Genomic DNA, 20,697 nt, shown 5'->3' on the forward strand with positions numbered 1-20,697 from the left:
GACAACGACGGAGCCAAGAGGGATTCGCGGCACGCGCACACCTCTCTTCGCCTTCGCCTTCATCATCATCCGTACTCGATCGTCGCATGTGTCGACCAAAGCTCTCTTGTGTTTGTTTTTGCAAAAAATCTCATCTTGAAGGATTGTTCCTGTCTCTCCTAGTACTTGTCCTAGAGCTGGTTTCTTTCTCTGTGGCTGCTACTTCCTTGTGAAAGAGCCGAGGGCAGTTTATTGAGCAAACATGGCCACCAAGGACTGGGTGCGGAATGCCGGCATGGAGCTGGACCTGGCCTGGGTCGAGTCGGCTCGCGTCAACATGCCAGCGGCGAACAGACGCGCGGCCACGCACAAGACGCGACGCTCGGTGAAGAAGGAGTGGCAGGCTGCGTGGCTGCTGCGCGCCGTGCAGTGCATCGATCTGACCACGCTGGACGGAGACGACACGCCTGGAAATGTCAAACGCCTCTGCTTCAAGGCCCAGACACCAGTGCGACAAGATTTGATCGAGCAACTTGGTATGGAGCACAAGAACATCACGTGTGGTGCCGTCTGTGTCTATTCGTCCAGAGTGGAGGACGCGGTGCGATCTCTCAAGGAGGCCGGATCCACGGTTAGTGATGCACGTACGTGCGCGCGCGTGTGTGTGTACGCGCACTCGTGTACAGTTGTGCGCGGCGCACCCGAGTATCCCTGTAGCCAGATGCATGTGCACATACGCACACATACTCACACTAGTAACCATTGTCATGTGCAACTTGCTAACTTCGGACACACACGCGCACACGGGGCACTCCGTGCACCCAATACACGCTGACACACGTGCAGCTACTAGTATGTGTAGGCCCGGCGGAATCGGTCTGGTTGCTCAGGCCATGGCCGGACCAACGTTTTGCCCACCAACGTGTGTCTACTGCTGAGGAGGTCATGTGTATACCCTCCATATCATAAAAAAACTGTATGAAAGTCATGTGTATACCCTCCATATCATACACAAACTGTATGAAAGTCATGTGTATACCCTCCATATCATACACAAACTGTATGAAAGTCATGTGACTACCCTCCATATCATACACAAACTGTATGAAAGTCATGTGACTACCCCGCTACATATCATACACAAACTGTATGAAAGACTAGGGTATGGCCGGACCAATCAAAAACTGCTTCCGCCGTTCCTGATGTGGGTTTGCAAGCTTGCACCCACATACATGCGCTTACACTGACACACGCACATACAAACATGCACACACACACGCACACACACCATTGGACCATTTGACGCCCATTGCCGGAGGCGATGATAGCGATGCTACAGCAGAAGCCATAGCAACTTGTGCTGGGATTGCACCATTCAACAGCTTTGCAAGGCTGAAGAATTGACCGCCACTATTCAGCCTGGTCCACACCGCACACTGATGTGTGTGCAGGAAAAAAGGAAAAAAGACCAAAAAGTAGGGATTCACTGGCCAGAAAAGCCACTTCTTAGCTGTGTGGTGTAGACCAGGCTGAATAGTGGCGAAACAGACGCGCACACACACGCGTGCGCGCGTGCACGTACACACACACACACATGCGCTTTACTCTTTTAGACATGCTACCATGAACTGGCTATGGCAGTATGCGTACCCCATGGGAGAAGGGGGGGGGGGGGGGGGGGGGGGAGATACTGTTAATCAATCATGTTTCGTAAACAAGTGACATTCGTAAACTGAGGAAAGGAACACTTTGCAGTAGGGGTTTAAAGTTGGCACTGAGATCCCGAGTTCGAGTACTCTGATTTTCTCCGATCGAATATTCGAGTATTCTTGATATCCTAAAAAATCGCGCACCAAGGGCCTTAAAATCACATGATACAACCCTGATTGAACCAATCGGCAGTCTTTTTCTCGAGTGTATTGGTTGGCGGGTCATTTGGGCTCTCTCTACTGGTGAACAAATGTTAACCACACAGTCTGCACATCAATATCTGCTGACTGCTGCTCTGAAACTGCAGACTTCTGTGGTAAATTCATGTACCATGTATGAGCGAGTACTCTGATTTATTCCGAGTACAGTTATATTTGAAAAATCCAAACGAGTATTCGAATATTCGGTATAATTGTTTCACCCCTACTTCGCAGTCATCTAACTTTCGTAAAGTCCCATCGATCGGGGGAGGGGGGGGGCTGCTACGTACATGTATACTGTACCGTGTTTTTGTAAGCGTTTTAATTTCGTAAGTGGCGGGAGCCTTACGGAATTTGCGACATTAAAATGACTTCGAAATATAATTTATTTGCAGTAGATCCAAAGCAGTTGGGACAATGATGGAGCTTTTGTTGTTTTGTTTCTCTTAGGTACCTATTGCATCTGTTGCCGCTGGATTTCCAGCTGGCCAGACACCAATGGAGCAACGCTTAGCTGAGATCCGTCAAGCCGTGGCGTTTGGTGCATCAGAGATTGACATTGTCATCACACGAACACACGTGCTGACTGGCAACTGGCAGGTAGGGAGAGTTGTACGTATGTCCGTCCCTGTGCGCACATGTGTGTGTGTGTGTGTGTGTGTGTGTGTGCCAGCTAGTCCGGTTGGTGGGTACACTTATGCCTGATTGTGTTGGGTCTGTTGCCAACAGGCTCGGCTGCTTGAAGGTGTATTGTTGTATCTGCCACCTTTGTTGGTTTCAGGGTTCGTATACTTTCTATTTGAAGTATACATACCTGTTAACCATGGACTGCTTCTGGCTAGATTAACTCTTGTGTAATCAATGATGCTAGTGACGCTTAGATCAGATCCACTCTGATTTAGCCACCCACACTAGTAGCAAGTATTACCTTCACTGGGGGCAGGGGTAACTGCAGTTGGATCCCTGGACGGATACCCTGATGCCGTCAATCCTTTTTCTGCACCTTGTCCTCACCCACTTACTGAGGTGTGGTGAGCCCATAAGTGGGATCATTTTCAAGTCCACCCAGAGTTTTGGGGATTTCAGGGGGTGTCGGCCGTTGGGCGGTTCAATAGCCAGTTGAGTCATCTTTCCAAGATTCCTTTTGAGTCTCTCTCCCCTCTTCCGGGGAGACCCACGTGACCAGTTTTGGCAGTGAGCAACAAGTACAAGTGTGTGTGTGTGTGTGTGTGTTTGTGTGTGTGCATATGGGAAGGGCATGTCTGCGTGTGTGTGTCCGTGTGTTTCCGTGTGTCGGCCACGCCGTACTTGTTCCCGATGATCGGAGAAGAGCTGCTGTGTTTGAGCTCCTGATCAATGGGAGTTGTAAACTGTTGCGAGTTAAGTACTCAAGCTGATGACTATTATGTGGTTCGTTGTAAACTCACAAAATAAGGTGGAGCAAGGCTTTACTGAGACTTGAGTTTCACGCTTGCGCTATCATCAGGCAAAACTCTTTCTCTTATCAAACGGGGCGGGGGGATGATTTCTGTCCTTTTCGGCGTTAAGCACTATGTGAGTAGAGGGCTGATCCTACTGTGTTGTGTGTTCTTGTGTGTTGTACATAGGCACTGTATGATGAGGTGAAGGCTATGCGTGAAGCATGCGGCGATGCACATCTCAAGACCATCCTGGCTACTGGTCAACTGGGAACTCTTACCAACGTCTACAAGGTGAGCTGGCGGGCTGTGCACGCGCGCGTGTGTGTGTGTGTGTGTGTGTGTGTGTGTGTGTGTGTGAGTATGTCCGTATGTGTATCTGTGTGTGCATGTGCATCGGTGAGTACGTTTATGCCAGTACAGCAGTGATACTATTGTATCTGTGTATCACATTCGTTGTACATTCCCGAGGCAAGAGAAACACTGGAATCGGCTAGTGCACCGCCTGTACTACACCTGCTGGTTTCGCCGAGGAATGTCGTCATGATATCATCAGTTGTTCCTGCTCTCTCTCTCTCTCTCTCTCTCTCTCTCTCTCTCTCTCTCTCTCTCTCTCTCTCTCTCTCTCTCTCTCTCTCTCTCTCTCTCTCTCTCTCTCTCCTGCTTCTTTTTCTACACACTTCATTGGAGTTGGAATGCTTGTGTTTGAGGTTAATACTGCAGCCTGTCGACATAGAAATCCGTTGAGAAGTGAAGCGGCCGCGAGCACTGCTGGTCCATGTTTATACTGTATACTGTGTACTGTACGTGAACTGCAGCGTGTGTACTACGTGCTAAGTCAGTAGAGCGAGATTCGCAGAAAGCATGTTTGCGATGCGGTATGCGACGGCCGCGAAACCGGGAAATCCCCGAATCGTGTCCATCTCGCAGTCCACGCAACCGCCGCAACTGGGCCATCGCAGAAGTTGAGCTTGGCTCATAACGGTACCAGGCCCCGGGTAATTCGCTCAATGACCACGACATTGGCAACGTGATGGTCACCTGTGACGTGACGTGTTCATTTCAAGTCGACGAATCCTTGCCATCAGCGGAGGGTTCTATGGTGTAATGGTTAGCACTCTGGACTCTGAATCCAGCGATCCGAGTTCAAATCTCGGTAGAACCTGACTTTTTCCCCATTTTCCTCTTTTTTTCTCCTTTTTCGGTTCTGTGTGAACCAAACGAAATAGTGGTAGGGATGCCAGCGATGATTTTATAAAGGCTGTTTGTTCCTCTCACTGGAGCATGCCAGTTACTACATGTAGTACGTATAGATTGCACCGAGCGTGGAACTCTGTATTGTAACTTACATTTCCCTCCCTCCCTGCCGTGTGACGGGCTCCAACTTAGGGGTCGTCGCAAAAGTTTTCTGTCGTCCCTGAAACGAACATCGTTCATTTCGTACTTGGACCCCCTCCCCTCCCTCTGAAACGAACACAGCTTGCTATGCTGGACGACGAAAATCGCATGCATGTAGTACATGTCATATGTACAGTGTCGGTCGACTTGCGATTTTGGCTCGCACCCCCTCCCTCCCCCCCCCCCCCCCCAACGAATCATGTTCGTTTCAGGGACGACGAAAAACTTTTGCGAAGACCCCTTAACAGTGTTGAGCACTCTTCGATCGGTGTGTGTGTGTGTGGGGGGGGGGGGGGGGGGGAGATCTGCTTGTGTATTACTAATCACATGCTGTATGTTAGGCTGTGTTTGTGTGTGTGTCTACTTGGTAGAGTAGAGTAGAGCTGAAAGAGCGAAGACAGTACTGTCAGTCGACAAAGTTTCGGCCCATTCGAATTTCGGCCTCTCAGGGCTGAAACCCATTTCGGCCGCATCAAATGTTCGGCCTGTACTGCTGCCGCCTGTATACACTGTCACACTGAACCTTGCAAGACAAAATTTCGGCCGCAACAAATTTTGGGCCAAACATGGCCAGGCCAACCGAAAATAGCCGAAAATAAATATACGCCGGATATTTGTTGACTTGCAGTGGATCGTAGTTTGCGAACTCAGATTCTACCCAAACCTGTAGATCAATAACGAACCCCCGCTTAGACTCCCGTTTTGTTGCCTGTTCTCTGTGTGTACGTTGTGGCATTGCTTGTAGGCGAGCGGGGTAAAAAAAAATTAGCACTCGAAGGCGTCGCACGCCCTAATTTCCTAAATACAAGTCGAACTGCTGGGTTTTTTTGTGAACGCCTGAGCACACGTGTGGGCACGCATGATCCGCACGTGTACCGCGTCCACGTGCCAGTTGTGAAGACAGCGTTAAACTCTCGTTTTTCTGCCTGTTCTCTCTCTCTCCCTCTCTCTCTCTCTCTCCCTCTCCCTCTCCCTCTCTCTCTCTCTCTCTCTCTCTCTCTCTCTCTCTCTCTCTCTCTCTCTCTCTCTGTGTGTGTGTGTCCGCTGTCCTCATTGCTCTGTAGGCGAGTGTTGTGAGCATGATGGCTGGCTCCGACGTCATCAAGACCAGCACTGGTAAGGAGGGTGTCAACGCCACGTTTCCCGTCGCCCTGGTCATGCTGCGCGCCATACGCGAGTACTTCCAGCGCACCGGCTACCGCGTGGGATTCAAGCCCGCCGGCGGAATCCGCTCGGCCAAGGACGCACTCAGGTCAGTGCCTGTTGCATGGGTATTCTTGTGTGATACTTTAGAACGTTAAGGAAACTTCAATTCTCAACTCCAAACTCCAAAAACGGTCTCTTCACTGCGATTCGAATTTTAAAATATTAAAATTTGCATTACACCAAATTTTCGGGCCTGGCCCATCATCAGTGTAATGAGCCTCTAGACTGGCTAAATTTAGCACTGTCTCCAACCAAGGTCACTGGTTCAACTGCTGGTGGTGACAGTCAACTTTTTCTCCCGACTTCTCCCGTTGTTTTCACCTTTCCCTTAAAACCAATGAAAATTTTGGCGGTGGTGAGATTTTAGCGATTTTAGCAAAAGAGGTGCATTGGCTAAAGTTTAGTCTCGCCGATCGAAAGTCTGGTTGGGTTCTGCATAGACTATGACTGTGCTTCACAAGGTGTGAAACTTCATGTTGCCGCTCAACAAACAGCCCATCCATCGCCTTCGTTGTTTCGTGTGTACTGCATGCTCTGCACGTTTGTGTATCGAGCACTCTTGTCAAGCTGTCTTGGCCAGCGCTGTGTGGTCACATTTTATGTGTGTCGATGAAAAATCAGGCCAAAATCCAAACTTATTAAATTTTGACAGATGTGCAGTAAACTGTTCTTAAAGTACTGTAAGACATGTAATTTTCGGTGTAACTTCAATTTCGGTGATTTCGGTAGAGAAACCAGTCACCTAAATTTAAATTACACCTAAAAGGCACTAGAGTATGCACTGTATGTGGAGGGAACGCTGGTCACCTAATTCTAAATTACACCTGAAACCTGGCAGGTCCCTGGCACAGAAATTTTAATGCACCTAAAATTACATGTTTTACAGTACTGCCAGATTCTGTTTGAGTGTTTAAGTTGAGGGGCCCTAATGGGCAGTAACAGAAACAGTAGCGGAAAAATGCGTACTAGTTTGTGCGTGAAGTGTGTGGGTTACAGTGAGGGCTGCATCCCACCAGCCTGTGCAGAGTCACAGGAAGTGTGAGTTTCAAAGTCTGAAGAAAATGTTGAACCGTCTCTGCTGGGATGACGACTACACCTTAGCTCAGTGGTTAGAGAATTGCTGGTCTCAAGCGAAGGTCCCTGGTTCGAGTCCTGGTGGTGACAGTCAATTTTTCTACCGACTTTTCCCTTTTCCATTCCCTCAACTGGTGAAAAAAGTAGGGGAAAAAAGGAAATTTTGTTTTTGACCGTGATGCATGGCGTGTGGCGTGTTCTAAACGCTTTGTGCCTGTTCTTCTTTCGGCCCTGTGCAGCTGGCTAGCGCTGATGAAGGAGGAGCTGGGTGACGAATGGACGCGACCAGAGCTGTTCCGTATCGGTGCCTCGTCGCTACTCGGCGACATTGAGCGTCAGCTGTTCCACCACTGCACGGGGCGCTACGCCGCCGCTTACCAGATGCCCATGTCTTGACTAGGCTCACCGCAGGCGGCAGCGACCGGCGGGGATATTGGCCCCGGGTCGGGCCCCGATCGCCCGGTCCCAGCCGCCAACCGGATGCTTCCCCAGGTCGAGGGCAGTGCAGTACAGCTGCCGGCTGCCAATACTGTAGATAATCAATCAGTTGCCCATGGCAACGACGATGGCGATGACAGCGATGTCCAGGACGAGTTCGTGCTTGCTAGCAGGCGTATCTTCTGGAAGTAGGGATTTCCCCCAGTTTAGCTTATCGGAGAACTAACCAACATTGTTGTATTCCCCATGTGCATATTGCCCTGTAGCATGTGGATTTTAATTTTCTGATTGAAGTTCGTTGTTACCTTTTTTACTTGAATTTCTTGCTAGTTTTTAGCTTTATTTTTTAACGTTTTATATTACTATCGTTAGTGTGCTGGAGTTGTACATAATCTAGTATGCCGCGTCGTGGTGTCCTGTCAGGATCGATATTGAACTGGCACAGCCTCTCAGTACATCCATTCTGGGTTTTTTGGAGTCTGGCTTCCCACTGGTGGTGAGGCTTTGACTGTGTGTGTGTGGGGGGGGGGGGAGGGGATCAACGACTGAAACAAGAGTCTTGTGTAGCACGTTTCATTGTAGCATGTCTTCTAACCGTCCCCAGATATCGAGGTGGTAAACCGAACACTAATATCTCGCATGATATACTATTATACCGTTCAGTGAAGCCTGTCAAGGCGACCACCTGTCCCAGAAGACCACTGCAACCAGGATCAAGGGATGCTATTTCCAGTCAAATGACCCTGGATATAAGGAGACCACCTGGCAACAGAGACCACATGCCCTATCATGTTGTACTCGTAGACCGGTAGATGAACTACATCACGCAGTACAATCATACATGATCTATGTATGGATTGATGCGTGCATTCCACGAACGGCTCTCCGGGCCGAGTCTCCGGATCTCGCGAAGACCGTGCCGTGTCGACATGTCCTGCATGCATGCTGGAAACCAGGCCTCAGGGAGCCCAGGACTCCCTGCTGGAAACTACACAGACAGACTCAGTACTGAGTCAGTAGACCATGGTAGACAGTAGAGTAGACCATGGTCAGCCTGATCAGGCTGATTATTACCCTGATTACTGTGATCAGTGATGGTAGACCTACACTACACTGCTAGTGCTACACTAGTCACTATGCGCTACTGCATCGTGCTGGTTGGACGCTTGCACTACGCTTCGACAGTTTACTGCCATGCCGCTACACACTCACACACACGTGCACGAAGGCACATGCACATGTACGTGTAGATTGTGGGCGCGGCGCACGCGGGCGACCTTTCTCGCTTTCAAATCCGCACGCCACGTGCTGCTGCTAATTATTATTATTTTCGGAGTCCTGCGTACAAAAAGGCTCTGGTCGTGCTGAGAGTTTGTTTTGTAGTTGGGAATGTCCTTTGGTGTGTGCTAACCCCAGTGTTTGGTAGTAGTCAAGCTGATGAGCCCGCGGCGCGTCGTGTCTCTTCGCACAGCACATAATTGAGTAACAATTTATTGGAGCAGAGAGAAGGGCGCGCTAGCTAGCGCACTGCAGGAATTTTCAGACGAGATAGCCCACTGAGATACAAGCACAGCGGGCGACACGTGGTGAGCGACAGAAGGCTGAGCGAGCACGGCAGGTAAGGCGAACACTTACACTTACAGTGTAGTGAAGAATTGCTGATGCCGGCTGGGCTGTAAGTGCAGGTGGGCATTGGCGAGAGCTGGTACTCACCTGGGGCCTTCCCCATCATTATCATAGCTAAGTGCGTGTAGTCATGTCCTAGCGATCGGATCATGTGCTTTTTGTTGAACGCCCTCTTGAGGCTCTTCTCCCCATCACCCACCCTCGAAATCAAATGAATCACTGCTTGTCGGGCCAATTATTAATTTTAGTAATCAACAGATCAGAGGCGTTCTTCTTTTCGTCTGCAGTGGTCAACACTTGCAGACCCCGGCCACAGTGTGCTTACGTATAGTGTGTGCATTTACATTTTTACAATGAAACTGTCCGTATGATTGCTGTGTGCAGTGCACTAGTGGGTGGTAGAGGCCAAAGGTTATGCCAAGACCGTCGCACATGGTTCAAAGGTACCACTTTGATCCAAGTTGGTCCACCTGATGCATCCAGGGAAGCGATTAAAACTTGATCATGCACTTGTAGTACATCAGGGGCGTCGGACACGGTACGGTCACCACTATTTGCCCCGAGTACCCTGTGAATCAATAAAATGCACTGATTTGGGCTCTAATAAATTTCTATAATTTTCGGCTCAGCAACCCCTCCCCAGGAGTAAACTGTACTTCAGATGGCTGACTGACCACACTAAAAATACTAAAATACCTTCCGACACCCCTGTACATACATATACATGTAGACCAGCCAGGCCACTGCCTACAAGTACAAGTGAGCTAGTACAAGTGAGCTAGTACAAGTGGCACTACAACCTACAACCTACCAGTAGTACTTGCCAGCTGTTGGACGTGTAAGCCTAAAGAAGAAGTGACCATGCTGGTGCCAGGCTACTTTGAAGACCGCAAACAGGTAACAGGTGCTCCCCCCCCCCCCCCAAAAAACCCCACTCCCCCCCCCCCCCAACCCCACCCCCTGTACTTAGTCTTTGTGACTTTTATCAACTTTCTAAGGGGTTGTCGCAAACGTTTTTTTTTTGTCGTACCTGAAACGAACATTCGTTGGGGGGGGGGGGGGGGTGCGAGTCAAAATCGCAATTCGACCGACACTGTACATATGACATGTACATGCATGCGATTTTCGTCGTCCAGCATAGCAAGCTGTGTTCGTTTCAGAGGGAGGGGAGGGGGTTCGAGTTCGAAATGAATAATGTTCGTATCAGGGACTACAAACGCTTTTGCGACGACCCCCAAGGAGCTATTGCGCTGTAGTCATCAAGCAATCTGCTTGAACAACAGTACTTCAAGGCAAAGGCAAAGCGGTTTTGGGGGTTTTCACGAAATGGCCACAAACCATCATGGTGCAAATGCCGGCACGACAGTACAGCCTGGAGGCACATAGTGATGGCAATCAAAGCAGTGGACGCGGCGGGGCAGAAGCAGCTAAACCGACCGAGGAGGGTCTACATATAGGTATCAACACTACTCTTGTACGCCAAACAGTAAAAAAAACCCTGCTAAAAATAATGAAAACAAAATGAACAGGAGTTTTAGGGCACGCTAGGGATAATGTTGACCAGATTCAAGTAGTAGTAACTTCCCCTCGAAGACTTCCTAGAATCGGCTTGAACTGCTTTGCAAGTTAGGAACAGTTATTCTATTCTTAAGTTCATGTCATTCGTATCATTACTTTTCAAGTCGAACACAGTGGTGATTGAAGCCGCAGCAAGCAAGTCCTTATAATATACAGCACTTTGGCGGTCAGTCCTTCGAAACGTAATTGAGCAGTAATGGTAGGAAAGGCCTAGTCGAAACTATAATCATTGCTTCTGTGCTTGGTGTGCTGGTTTGCTTGCTTCCACCCAAGAATCTATTTGATTACTACATATAACTCTCCGCCTCGTAATCCGTTGTGCTGTTCATGTTCTGCAGGTCAGCAAAGACACGCTAAGTCACGCTAAGACCCGCTAAGATCCGAGAGGCATTGTCCAGGATAGCGTTGATCAAACATGGATGTGGTGAATATCACCTACACTGGTGCCTGTGCCCTGCCCACGGTTTCACCGCTATGTGCCAAGCTGGAGGGCTACTGGCAGCAGGAGTGGGAGGCTAAGAAAGGTACGCGTATGTAAAAAAGAATGGAAAAAATGACAAATAGGGATTCACTGGCCAGAAAAAGCCACTTCAATCAGCTGTGTGGTGGATACCAGGCTAAAAATTAGTGGCGGTCAATTCATCAGCCTTGCAAGCTGTTGAATGGTGAAATCCGAGCACAAGTTGCTATGTCCAACATAGCGTGTTCACTATCATCGCTCCCGCGATGGGCATGAGTATGAGTATGTGCATGTGTGTGTGTAAATATCTCCAACTTGCCTTCATAACAGCCTTGCACATCAGTAAAAAAATGTTTTATGATAAGGTAACTTAGGTTGTCGGAAATTCCTAGTTTCCAAGTACACCATGAGGTAGTCCTCCGATGCCACTGCTTGTAGTGCGTTTCTTATTGCTCCTGTGTGTGTGTGTGTGTGCGTGTGTGTCACTGTGTGTGGGGGTGGGTGTGTGTGTTTGTGTGTGGGTGGGGGGGGGGGGGGGGGGGGGCGTGCGTGCGTGCGCGCGTGCGTGTGTGTGTGTGTGTGCATGTTTGTGTACGTGCGTTTATGTGTGTTTACTTGTATGTTCTAATGCAGATGCCAGGGTGGCTGATTGGGCTCTGATGGACTCGCCTCTTCCCACTCTCCTCCTCACGTTAGCGTATCTCGTCTTTGTACGGCTGGTTCCCGTAATGATGGAGAAGCGCAAGGCGTTTGAGCTTCGCACATCAATGGCCGTCTATAATCTCGCAATGGTCATCTTCAATCTTTACATGATGCTAGAGGTAAGGTCTGTTTAATAATAATCCCCAAACAATAAGAGGACAGAGAAAGTGTTTTAACTCCGAGTTTCACGCACTAAGCGATCATCAGAAAACAGAAACGGAAACCGAAACAGAAAACTGTTTTCTGATGATCGCTAAGTGAGTGAAACTCGGAGTTAAATTCCTTTCTCTGTCCTCTTATTACTGTTTGACCTGGCTCTGCCTCTCGGTATTGAGCACTCTCTTGGACAGCCTGGAACCTCTCTGTTTTAATAATAATCCCCTACAGATAGCCATGTTTCCCAGAAAAAGGACTCACTTCAGGCTCTTTACGAACATCTTGAAAGTATTTTTTTGGTTTCACAAGTCTACTTTCACGCCTTCTCAGCAGGTGAAATGCAGGCAAAGGGAAAGGAACAAGAACGGTGGATTAAGTCGCATTCTTGTCTCAGAGAAACTTTCGACGGAGAGGCGCCGTTCGTCATTGTCCTTCCTATCTTTCTTAGTCCTTTTTTTTCCTTTCTCTGTCTGATCGGAGGGATTGTGTTATTCGTAAAAGAAGAAATAAATCTGTTGATGATGTTTATCCAGAATTTTGCGTTCTTGAGCGGAGGTGAGAGCTGGGTGGATGGTGAGGTCAATTGATTTCGAATCCTGTTGGATGATGTCAAGCTGATCTGTTGGATGATGTCAAGCTATTCTGTTTGAAGTTGCAGTGAAATCTGTCTAAGAGGACTGCTCGATGGACCTTGCAAATGTGCTCCGCGAGCGCAGGTGGTCTCTGTTGCCAGGTGGTCTCTGCATCCAGGGTCATTTGACTGGAAATAGCACCCCCTGGTCCTACTGGTTGAAGTGGTCCTCTAGGTAGGGCAAGTTCAAACAATAATATGAGGATGAAAAAACGTGTTGTTACTCCGAGTTTCACGCACTAAGCGATCATCAGAAAACCGATTTTTCTGATGATCGCTTAGTGAGTGAAACTCGGAGTAAAAACACTTTTCTCATCCTCTTATTATTGTTTGAACTAGCTCTGCCTTTCGGTATTGAGCACTCTAGCTATTGGACAGCCTGGACCTCTCTGTGTTTATAGGACAGGTAGTCAACATATCGGAGTGCTGGCCTGGACCTACCGCTTCCTGTGCTTCACTCTGGGCTGAGTGGATCCGAAAGTCTTGATTTGCCGTTAGATGTTGAATTTTGACGTCATCCCATTCAAGCTCTTACCGGGTGGGCCAGTCAGGTTCTGGTCGTCTTCTACAAGTGTGTTGGGCCGTGTATGTCGGAACATCTTAGTAGCCAGTGCAGGCTGTCGTAATAAAACGACTCATCCGTGTTCCATTCCCGTGCATGGTACATGCATGGTGCGACGGCACAATGACAGCTGTCGCAAATCACACTGAGTATTACACGTGTTTTTTGGTGATTCCTGGTTAGCTGCTAGCTTTTCCCTACTCGAAGTTGTTGCCGCCGCGAAATCTGGGGGTTTGTGTTCGTCCTGGCGAAAACCGTGTTTTGATCCGTTGAGGGAGACGGGAGATACAGTGCGAAGACGTACGATCTGTCCGAGAATCGGCGAAGAAGAAAGCTTCGCAGACTACCCGTAGTGGTTGGGAACAGAATGGAACATATACCAGTCGATGCCTGTCATGGTAGGGATGACTGCTACGAAGTTTTAGCCCCATGCTCCCCAGCGCTTTTTAGCGCCCGACGATAATTACCAAATTTCATCGATTTTCCATGTGGATCAAAGCATAGTCTCCTCAATCTTCTCCAGTCGAGCAGAGTCTGGACGCTACAATGTCGAGACGCGAAAAGAGAACATGCATGAACACACAGGAGCATCACATGCAGCTGCATTCTGCCTTGACGAAGCTGAGAACAACACCAGCACCACGCATTTGGAAGACATTTCGAAGAAGACGAAGAACTACATATCCGCGTTCAAAAAAGCCTCTGTACTGTACTGCGTGTGTGCATGCATGCGCGAAGCGGTCCGCGGATCAACTTCGTTCAAAAATCATTGTGCCACACGGGTTGTATGATTTGTGTGCGATCATGGTCTTTCTTCTTGACAAACAAAAGTGAAGTTTTTCGATCTTCAAATCGCCATAGCGTCCTTGTCATGACTCCAAATCAGCTGAAACTTTGCAGGAGGAATGAAAATGCCATGCTGAATCGATTGCTACCATTTTCGAAGGGGTTCCTTGAAAAATAAAATTTAGCCTGCACTGGCTAATCTTAGCTGCTCTTGGATTGGATTGGATTGGTTTATTTAATGTCGATGAACAAACAGGCAGTGTTGCCTTATTTCATGAGATCGACTACAGGCACACAAATATAAGGAAAAAGGAAAAGAACTCAGATGGTGAGCCAAGGAAACATTTGTAACATGAAATTGGGGGCACAAGTTATGCGATCGAGTCCACTATAACTAAACCAGATCTGGCTGTTCAAAATCTGGTTTAGTTGGTGGACTCGATCGCATAACTTGTGCCCACAATTTCCATGTTACAAAAAAGAAAAGATTGGAAGAAAAAAAGGGGAACACTGTAGCTGCTCTGTGTTTGATGTGCAGACCACCCGGCACTAGGCAGGGTTCCACCGGGTCCCAACATGTTTAAATCAGCTCCACCGCGGGCAAAGACGACTGTTGGGAGTCGCTGTTTTCTTGTTCTTGCTCCGATGTTGTTTGTTGTGCTCTTGTTTTCCTTGCCTGTATAATTGTCTTGTTAGTGATCATTGCGTGGTCTGTGCACTGTTTGTACCCGCAGTTCTATGGCTCTACTCGGCACCTCTCCAATCGTTTCTGCTTACCCATCGACTACAGCAACGACCCGCAAGCTGTGAGAGTAAGTAGGCCGCAACGCATGCGCCTCTTCATCCCCACAGTACATCTGATAAAGCAGGCAGAGTGTTGCTAGCAGTGTACAGAGCGTTGCTAGCAGTGCACAGAGCGTTGCTAGCAGTGCACAGAGTGTTGCTAGAAGTGCACAGAGTGTTGCTAGCAGTGCACAGAGCGTTGCTAGCAGTGCACAGAGCGTTGCTAGCAGTGCATTGAGCGTTGCTAGCAGTGCACAGAGTGTTGCTAGCAGTGCACAGAGTGTTGCTAGCAGTGCACAGAGCGTTGCTAGCAGTGCACAGAGTGTTGCTAGCAGTGCACAGAGTGTTGCTAGCAGTGCACAGAGTGTTGCTAGCAGTGCACAGAGTGTTGCTAGCAGTGCACAGAGTGTTGCTAGCAGTGCACAGAGCGTTGCTAGCAGTGCACAGAGCGTTGCTAGCAGTGCACAGAGCGTTGCTAGCAGTGCACAGAGTGTTGCTAGCAGTGCACAGAGCGTTGCTAGCAGTGCACAGAGCGTTGCTAGCAGTGCACAGAGCGTTGCTAGCAGTGCACAGAGCGTTGCTAGCAGTGCACAGAGCGTTGCTAGCAGTGCACAGAGCGTTGCTAGCAGTGCACAGAGTGTTGCTAGCAGTGCACAGAGCGTTGCTAGCAGTGCACAGAGCGTTGCTAGCAGTGCACAGAGCGTTGCTAGCAGTGCACAGAGCGTTGCTAGCAGTGCACAGAGCGTTGCTAGCAGTGCACAGAGCGTTGCTAGCAGTGCACAGAGCGTTGCTAGCAGTGCACAGAGCGTTGCTAGCAGTGCACAGAGCGTTGCTAGCAGTGCACAGAGCGTTGCTAGCAGTGCACAGAGCGTTGCTAGCAGTGCACAGAGCGTTGCTAGCAGTGCACAGAGCGTTGCTAGAAGTGCACAGAACGTTGCTAGCAGTGCACAGAGCGTTGCTAGAAGTGCACAGAGCGTTGCTAGCAGTGCACAGAGCGTTGCTAGCAGTGCACAGAGTGTTGCTAGCAGTGCACAGAGCGTTGCTAGAAGTGCACAGAACGTTGCTAGCAGTGCACAGAGCGTTGCTAGAAGTGCACAGAGCGTTGCTAGCAGTGCACAGAGCGTTGCTAGCAGTGCACAGAGCGTTGCTAGCAGTGCACAGAGCGTTGCTAGCAGTGCACAGAGCGTTGCTAGAAGTGCACAGAGCGTTGCTAGAAGTGCACAGAGCGTTGCTAGAAGTGCACAGAACGTTGCTAGCAGTGTACAGAGTGTTGCTAGCAGTGCACAGAGCGTTGCTAGCAGTGCACAGAGCGTTGCTAGCAGTGCACAGAGCGTTGCTAGCAGTGCATTGTACAAAACAAGTAATTGGGCACCCTGTAAGAAGACCTTAGGGTCTGTTGAGAATGCCCAAGTAAAAATAATAATAAATACACTACAATACAAATGTAATAGAGAGGTTGCGGGTTACGATTCCTGTGCCAAAATCCGTACAGGCGCTACGGATTGTTTCGAGGCGTGCTTCATACGATTTTCGGCACGGAGAATCCGTGTGGACTGGCTTTCATACGTACCATGTTTCGTGTGGATATTTTGCGTCATCGAGTGCAGAAAGGTTTCCATACTCTGGAACAGTTCACTACTTGAAAACGACGTGTGACAAATTCGTAACGCCTCTACAGATTATACCATGGAAAGTCGTACTCTGGACTTCCTCTATTCCGAGGGACAATCATCAGACTTGTGTACAAAACCTGTTGATGTAATGGACATGACACTCGAATTTGAAATTTTGAAAATTGAAAATTTGAAATTTGGAATCATTATCCTAAGCGGAACTAAGAGTGCTGAACACTGTCAGGTGGAGACCGACCGTACATACATTTGGGAGAGAGGAAAATTATAGTGTTTTTGAAAGATTTTTTTATTATTTCACCTTCCCGTGACCAGGGAACATAGGACAATATGGAGAGGGGGGGGGGGGGGGGGGGCGATAGCCAGCCATGGCAGTTTCAACTCCGTGCTTCACGCTCTGTGCGATCTTCAGAAGACTGGTGTGCTGGTAGCGGGGGACCCGAATGTGTAGAGGACCGGCTCGTATGAGCTTCTCTTGGCACGTGTGTTACCAGCATGCAGACATTATCATCTATACCAAACAAAGGTGATGGCTTCGCCGCTGGTATGTTCACCTACGCGTGTCCTTCCTTGCCGTTACTCGGAGTTTAGTGTCTGAAAATAGAACACTTATCAGACGTATTGCTTGTTTTAATTTGCACGTATTCATGCATGTCTATGTTCTTCTGCAGCTGGCGCACGTATGCTGGTACTACTACATATCAAAGCTGCTGGAATTTACCGACACGGTAAGCCCCGTCATGCATGCAGTCATGTTGTTGCTGCTGTCCAACACGCAACACATCATCGCCTACGCGCCGGCGATACGTGCGTGTGTATCCGTATAGAGGTTATGTGAAGACCGTATTGTTCGGAGTGTAAGCCACACTGGAGAATAAACTGTACCCAGATTTGTGTTGTCACGAAATACAGACATCTAGCCTGATTATCATCGTTGATTCGACCATTGCAGTGTAAGAGAGTCTCAGACCATTGCAGTGTAAGACTTTGGCCCAAAGTTTGGGTGAATTGCTCGGGTTTAAAGTATGGCTTAAACTCCAGAACGCGACTGTACATCAAGAGCCTGAGATGCTTTGGCAAAGTCGCGCTGCACTAGCGACTTGTGCTGTATACACAGCGCTGCACTAGCGACTTGTGCTGTACATACAGCGCTGCACCAGCGACTTATGCTGTATGCGCAGCGCCCATACGCGAATCCGCTGACTCACGCAGTATACTCCGCGCCCATAAGCAGTGCCGCTGACTCGCCCAACGAGATCATTCTCCTCGCATCAATAGGATGGACCGGAGGTGGATTGCACTCTTTCTAGATCTACAAGGCATCCACTTCGTCCTCTTCTGGTTTTCTCAGATACAATAAAACCTGGTGTAAGCGACCTCTGTGTTTAGCGACCACCTGCTCTTAACGACCGTTTTTCCATGCACCGACAGTTCTACACAGACACTGTGGGACCTGGTTCTAAAGACCACCTGGCTTTAACGACCGCTTTTTCTTGCACCGTGGGGTGTTCACTTAAACCAGGTTTCACTGTATACTCTCTTTTGACACGGGTGATCTCTACAATTGTGTAAAGAATCTAACTAAAGACAGATGGTCTTAAAAAGCAGGTGGCCTCCCAAGACAGGTTTTTGGTGCTTGCATGGTCACATATTTCCCACAGGTGATGTTTATTCTGCGTAAGAAGAATGGCCAGGTGACGTTCCTTCATGTCTACCACCATAGTACGATGTTCATGCTATGGTACATTGGTGTCAAGTGGGTGGCTGGTGGATTGTGTAAGTGCGTGTTTTCTCCATGTCTTTCTCTCTCTCTGTCTCTGTCTCCCTCTAAGTCTCTGTCTCTGTCTATCTCTAAGTCTCTATCTCTGTCTCTCTTTCTCTCTGTCTCTCTCTGTCTCTCTCTCTATCTTCTCTCTCTTTCTCTCTGTCTCTCTCTCTGTCTCTCTCTCTGTCTCTCTCTCTCTCTCTCTCTCTCTCTCTCTCTCTCTCTCTCTCTCTCTCTCTCTCTCTCTCTCTCTCTCTCTCCTCTCTCTCTCTCTCTCTCTCTCTCTTCTCTCTCTCTCTCTCTCTCTCTCTCTCTCTCTCTCTCTCTCTCTCTGCCTCTCTCTCTCTCTCTCTCTCTCTCTCTCTCTCTCTCTCTCTCTCTCTCTCTCTCTCTCTCTCTCTCTCTCTCTCTCTCTCTCTCTCTCTCTCTCTCTCTCTCTCTCTCTCTCTCTCTCTCTCTCTCTCTCTCTCTCTCTCTCTCTCTCTCTCTCTCTCTCTCTCTCTCTCTCTCTCTCTCTCTCTCTCTCTCTCTCTCTCTCTCTCTCTCACCTCTATATGTTTATCCGGTTATCCATTCTCCCCTGTATTTCCAGGTCCAATGTTTCTTTCCAGTTGCAGTTGCTATTGCTTTCAGCAATTCCATGCGGTTCACTTTAGAATGAGTGATTGTGCAGAAGCAGCAGCTCATGCACACCAATTCTGATTGTCCTCTTGATATTGTCATCACAGATCAATACAGTTTTATGCAACTCAGACCCTTTCACTTGTCTGTGTGTGTGTGTGTGTGTGTGTGTGTGTGTGTGTTTGTGTGTGTGTGTGTGTGTGTGTGTGTGTGTCTGAGTCCTTCACGAGGCTTTGCAAGCCCGCGAGTGGAGCAAACTACCGCACGAAGACGACGACTTGGAACGACTCTGAGCATTGGCTCATGGAATGTTCGCCCTGCTGCGGAGAGTGATGGGCCAGTTCAAGTGGCAGCCGTGAGAGGAATCGTTTCCGATGATAAGCCAAATCCACAGCTGCCAGAAATGGCTCTCTCGAACATGGTCCCTGAGTCCCTGACCTAGTACTTCTCTCTCAGCGGACTGCCGTCGCTCGTCGTTCCATATTGTCGGCCCCGCAAGGGGACACGTGACCGTAATGGCAGTGTGTACCATGACATGGCCATGACATGTGTGTGTGTGTGTGTGTGTGTGTGTGTGTGTGTGTGTTTGTGTGTGTGTATTCATCAGCCTTGCAAGCTGTTGAATGGTGTAATCCCAGCACAAGTTGCTATGTCTAACATAGCTGTTCTCTATCATCGCTTCTGCGATGGACAGGTCTGAAGTCTGAGGTGTGTGTGTGTGTGCAGGCGTTTTTTGCATGTTTGTTTGTGGGTCTACATTATGACTGTATGTTTTGTTGCGCGGTTTGGTTTTGTTTGGTTTGTGCAGCGTGGTTTGGTGCCTGCTTGAACTGTGGCATCCACGTGATCATGTATCTGTACTACTTCCTGGCTGGCCTGGGCCCAGGGTTCCGCAAGTACCTCTGGTGGAAGAAGTACATGACTACATTCCAACTGGTAAGGACACTCAAATTATTGTTTGTGATTATGTTTGTGTTTGTGTTGGGGTGATCCTTCTCTGTCGGTTGTCTGCTAGCCTACCTTCCTACTACCCTGTCTGGGTTTCATACTATGCAATCAGTATCAAAGTGCACAATTTAACCTGATTGCAGCGCCACTGTTGAGATCTCTGGTCAATTGAGTTGCTCCCAGTTCATCGCCAAGACGTTCCTTCATCCCCTGTGTCTTGTTTTTCTGTCATTCTTCACATGTTTTTCCGTAGGGATGTGTACATAGTAAAAAAGTAAATGAACAGAGAAAAACGGTGTACAGTATAAGAAAATAACCAGTGGAGCCTTGGAAATACTACTACACCGGAGACCAGCCAAAGTGATCTGATTGTGTCATGGTGTGTTTGTGCACACCATTTGCGAATGTGGAGTGTGCGTGTGTGTTTGTATATATGTGTGTGTGTGTGTGTGTGTGTGTGTGTGTGTGTGTGCGTGCACGTGTGGGTCTGCGTGTCTTTGCCCGCGCTTCTCAACGTGTGCGCACGTGTGCACGGGTGCCGTATTTGCAGACTCAGTTCTTCATCTGCCTCGTGCACGGCATCTACTCCTTCTACAATCGCTGCGACTTCCCTTTCGGCATCCAGATAGCATACTGTATCTACATATCTAGCCATGTTGCGTTGTTTGGAAACTTCTACAAAAAGGCCTATCTGAAGAAGACACCGCAATCAGCCACCGCAAAACAGAATGGGGTCAAGACAGAATGATGCCTTCTGCGGTCGGGAGTGGTGCCGTGGCCCGATGCCAATGGCGCTTCTCTCGCTTTATCTCTCTCTCGTTTTCTCTTTCTCTCCCCCCCCCCCCCTTCTCTCTCTCACTCACCCCATCTCTCCCCAATGTTCCCAGTCCTCATCGGAAAACATCTCGAACTCTTTGCTAGAATTACCTAACATATTCCTATACTCATGTACTATTTCTGGTCAACGCAATAGATGTAATTTTTTCTGGTTAGAACAGGCGACGCAGAGACAAAAACAACGTCTT

At 48.7% G+C, this 20,697-nt stretch overlaps 2 protein-coding genes and 1 non-coding gene across 3 annotated transcripts; all 3 read left to right on the top strand.

Annotated features, from left to right (window-relative positions):
* The first annotated feature begins 86 nt into the window (after positions 1–86).
* Positions 87–7,878, top strand: LOC135821369 (deoxyribose-phosphate aldolase-like). The gene is made up of 5 exons (XM_065334439.1): positions 87–610; positions 2,340–2,489; positions 3,497–3,601; positions 5,770–5,957; positions 7,225–7,878. Exons 1-5 carry the CDS (start codon positions 242–244, stop codon positions 7,379–7,381), a joined length of 969 nt encoding a protein of 322 aa, XP_065190511.1. The 5' UTR covers positions 87–241; the 3' UTR covers positions 7,382–7,878.
* Trnaq-cug (transfer RNA glutamine (anticodon CUG)) lies at positions 4,401–4,472 on the top strand. Its single transcript has one exon. It is a non-coding gene; the product is annotated as a tRNA-Gln (tRNA).
* An 873-nt stretch (positions 7,879–8,751) lies between the features above and the next one.
* LOC135821373 (very long chain fatty acid elongase 4-like) lies at positions 8,752–20,691 on the top strand. Its single transcript, XM_065334443.1, has 8 exons — positions 8,752–9,041; positions 10,966–11,151; positions 11,721–11,908; positions 14,659–14,736; positions 17,010–17,066; positions 18,000–18,114; positions 19,533–19,660; positions 20,223–20,691. Exons 2-8 carry the CDS (start codon positions 11,043–11,045, stop codon positions 20,418–20,420), a joined length of 873 nt encoding a protein of 290 aa, XP_065190515.1. The 5' UTR covers positions 8,752–9,041; positions 10,966–11,042; the 3' UTR covers positions 20,421–20,691.
* The last annotated feature ends 6 nt before the right edge of the window (positions 20,692–20,697 follow it).

Source organism: Sycon ciliatum, chromosome 7 (assembly GCF_964019385.1).
Source record: "Sycon ciliatum chromosome 7, ocSycCili1.1, whole genome shotgun sequence".
NCBI classification, from domain to species: domain Eukaryota; kingdom Metazoa; phylum Porifera; class Calcarea; order Leucosolenida; family Sycettidae; genus Sycon; species Sycon ciliatum.

What these genes read in the sequence shown, in the direction of transcription:
- LOC135821369 (XM_065334439.1), top strand. Translation starts at nt 242, where the DNA reads ATGGCCACCAAGGACTGGGTGCGGAATGCCGGCATGGAGCTGGACCTG. An exon ending in TGCTGACTGGCAACTGGCAG is followed by an intron (nt 2,490 to 3,496) that starts GTAGGGAGAGTT and finishes TGTTGTACATAG; the next exon opens with GCACTGTATGATGAGGTGAA. An exon ending in CTCTTACCAACGTCTACAAG is followed by an intron (nt 3,602 to 5,769) that starts GTGAGCTGGCGG and finishes ATTGCTCTGTAG; the next exon opens with GCGAGTGTTGTGAGCATGAT.
- LOC135821373 (XM_065334443.1), top strand. Translation starts at nt 11,043, where the DNA reads ATGGATGTGGTGAATATCACCTACACTGGTGCCTGTGCCCTGCCCACG. An exon ending in GGAGTGGGAGGCTAAGAAAG is followed by an intron (nt 11,152 to 11,720) that starts GTACGCGTATGT and finishes GTTCTAATGCAG; the next exon opens with ATGCCAGGGTGGCTGATTGG. An exon ending in ACATGACTACATTCCAACTG is followed by an intron (nt 19,661 to 20,222) that starts GTAAGGACACTC and finishes CCGTATTTGCAG; the next exon opens with ACTCAGTTCTTCATCTGCCT.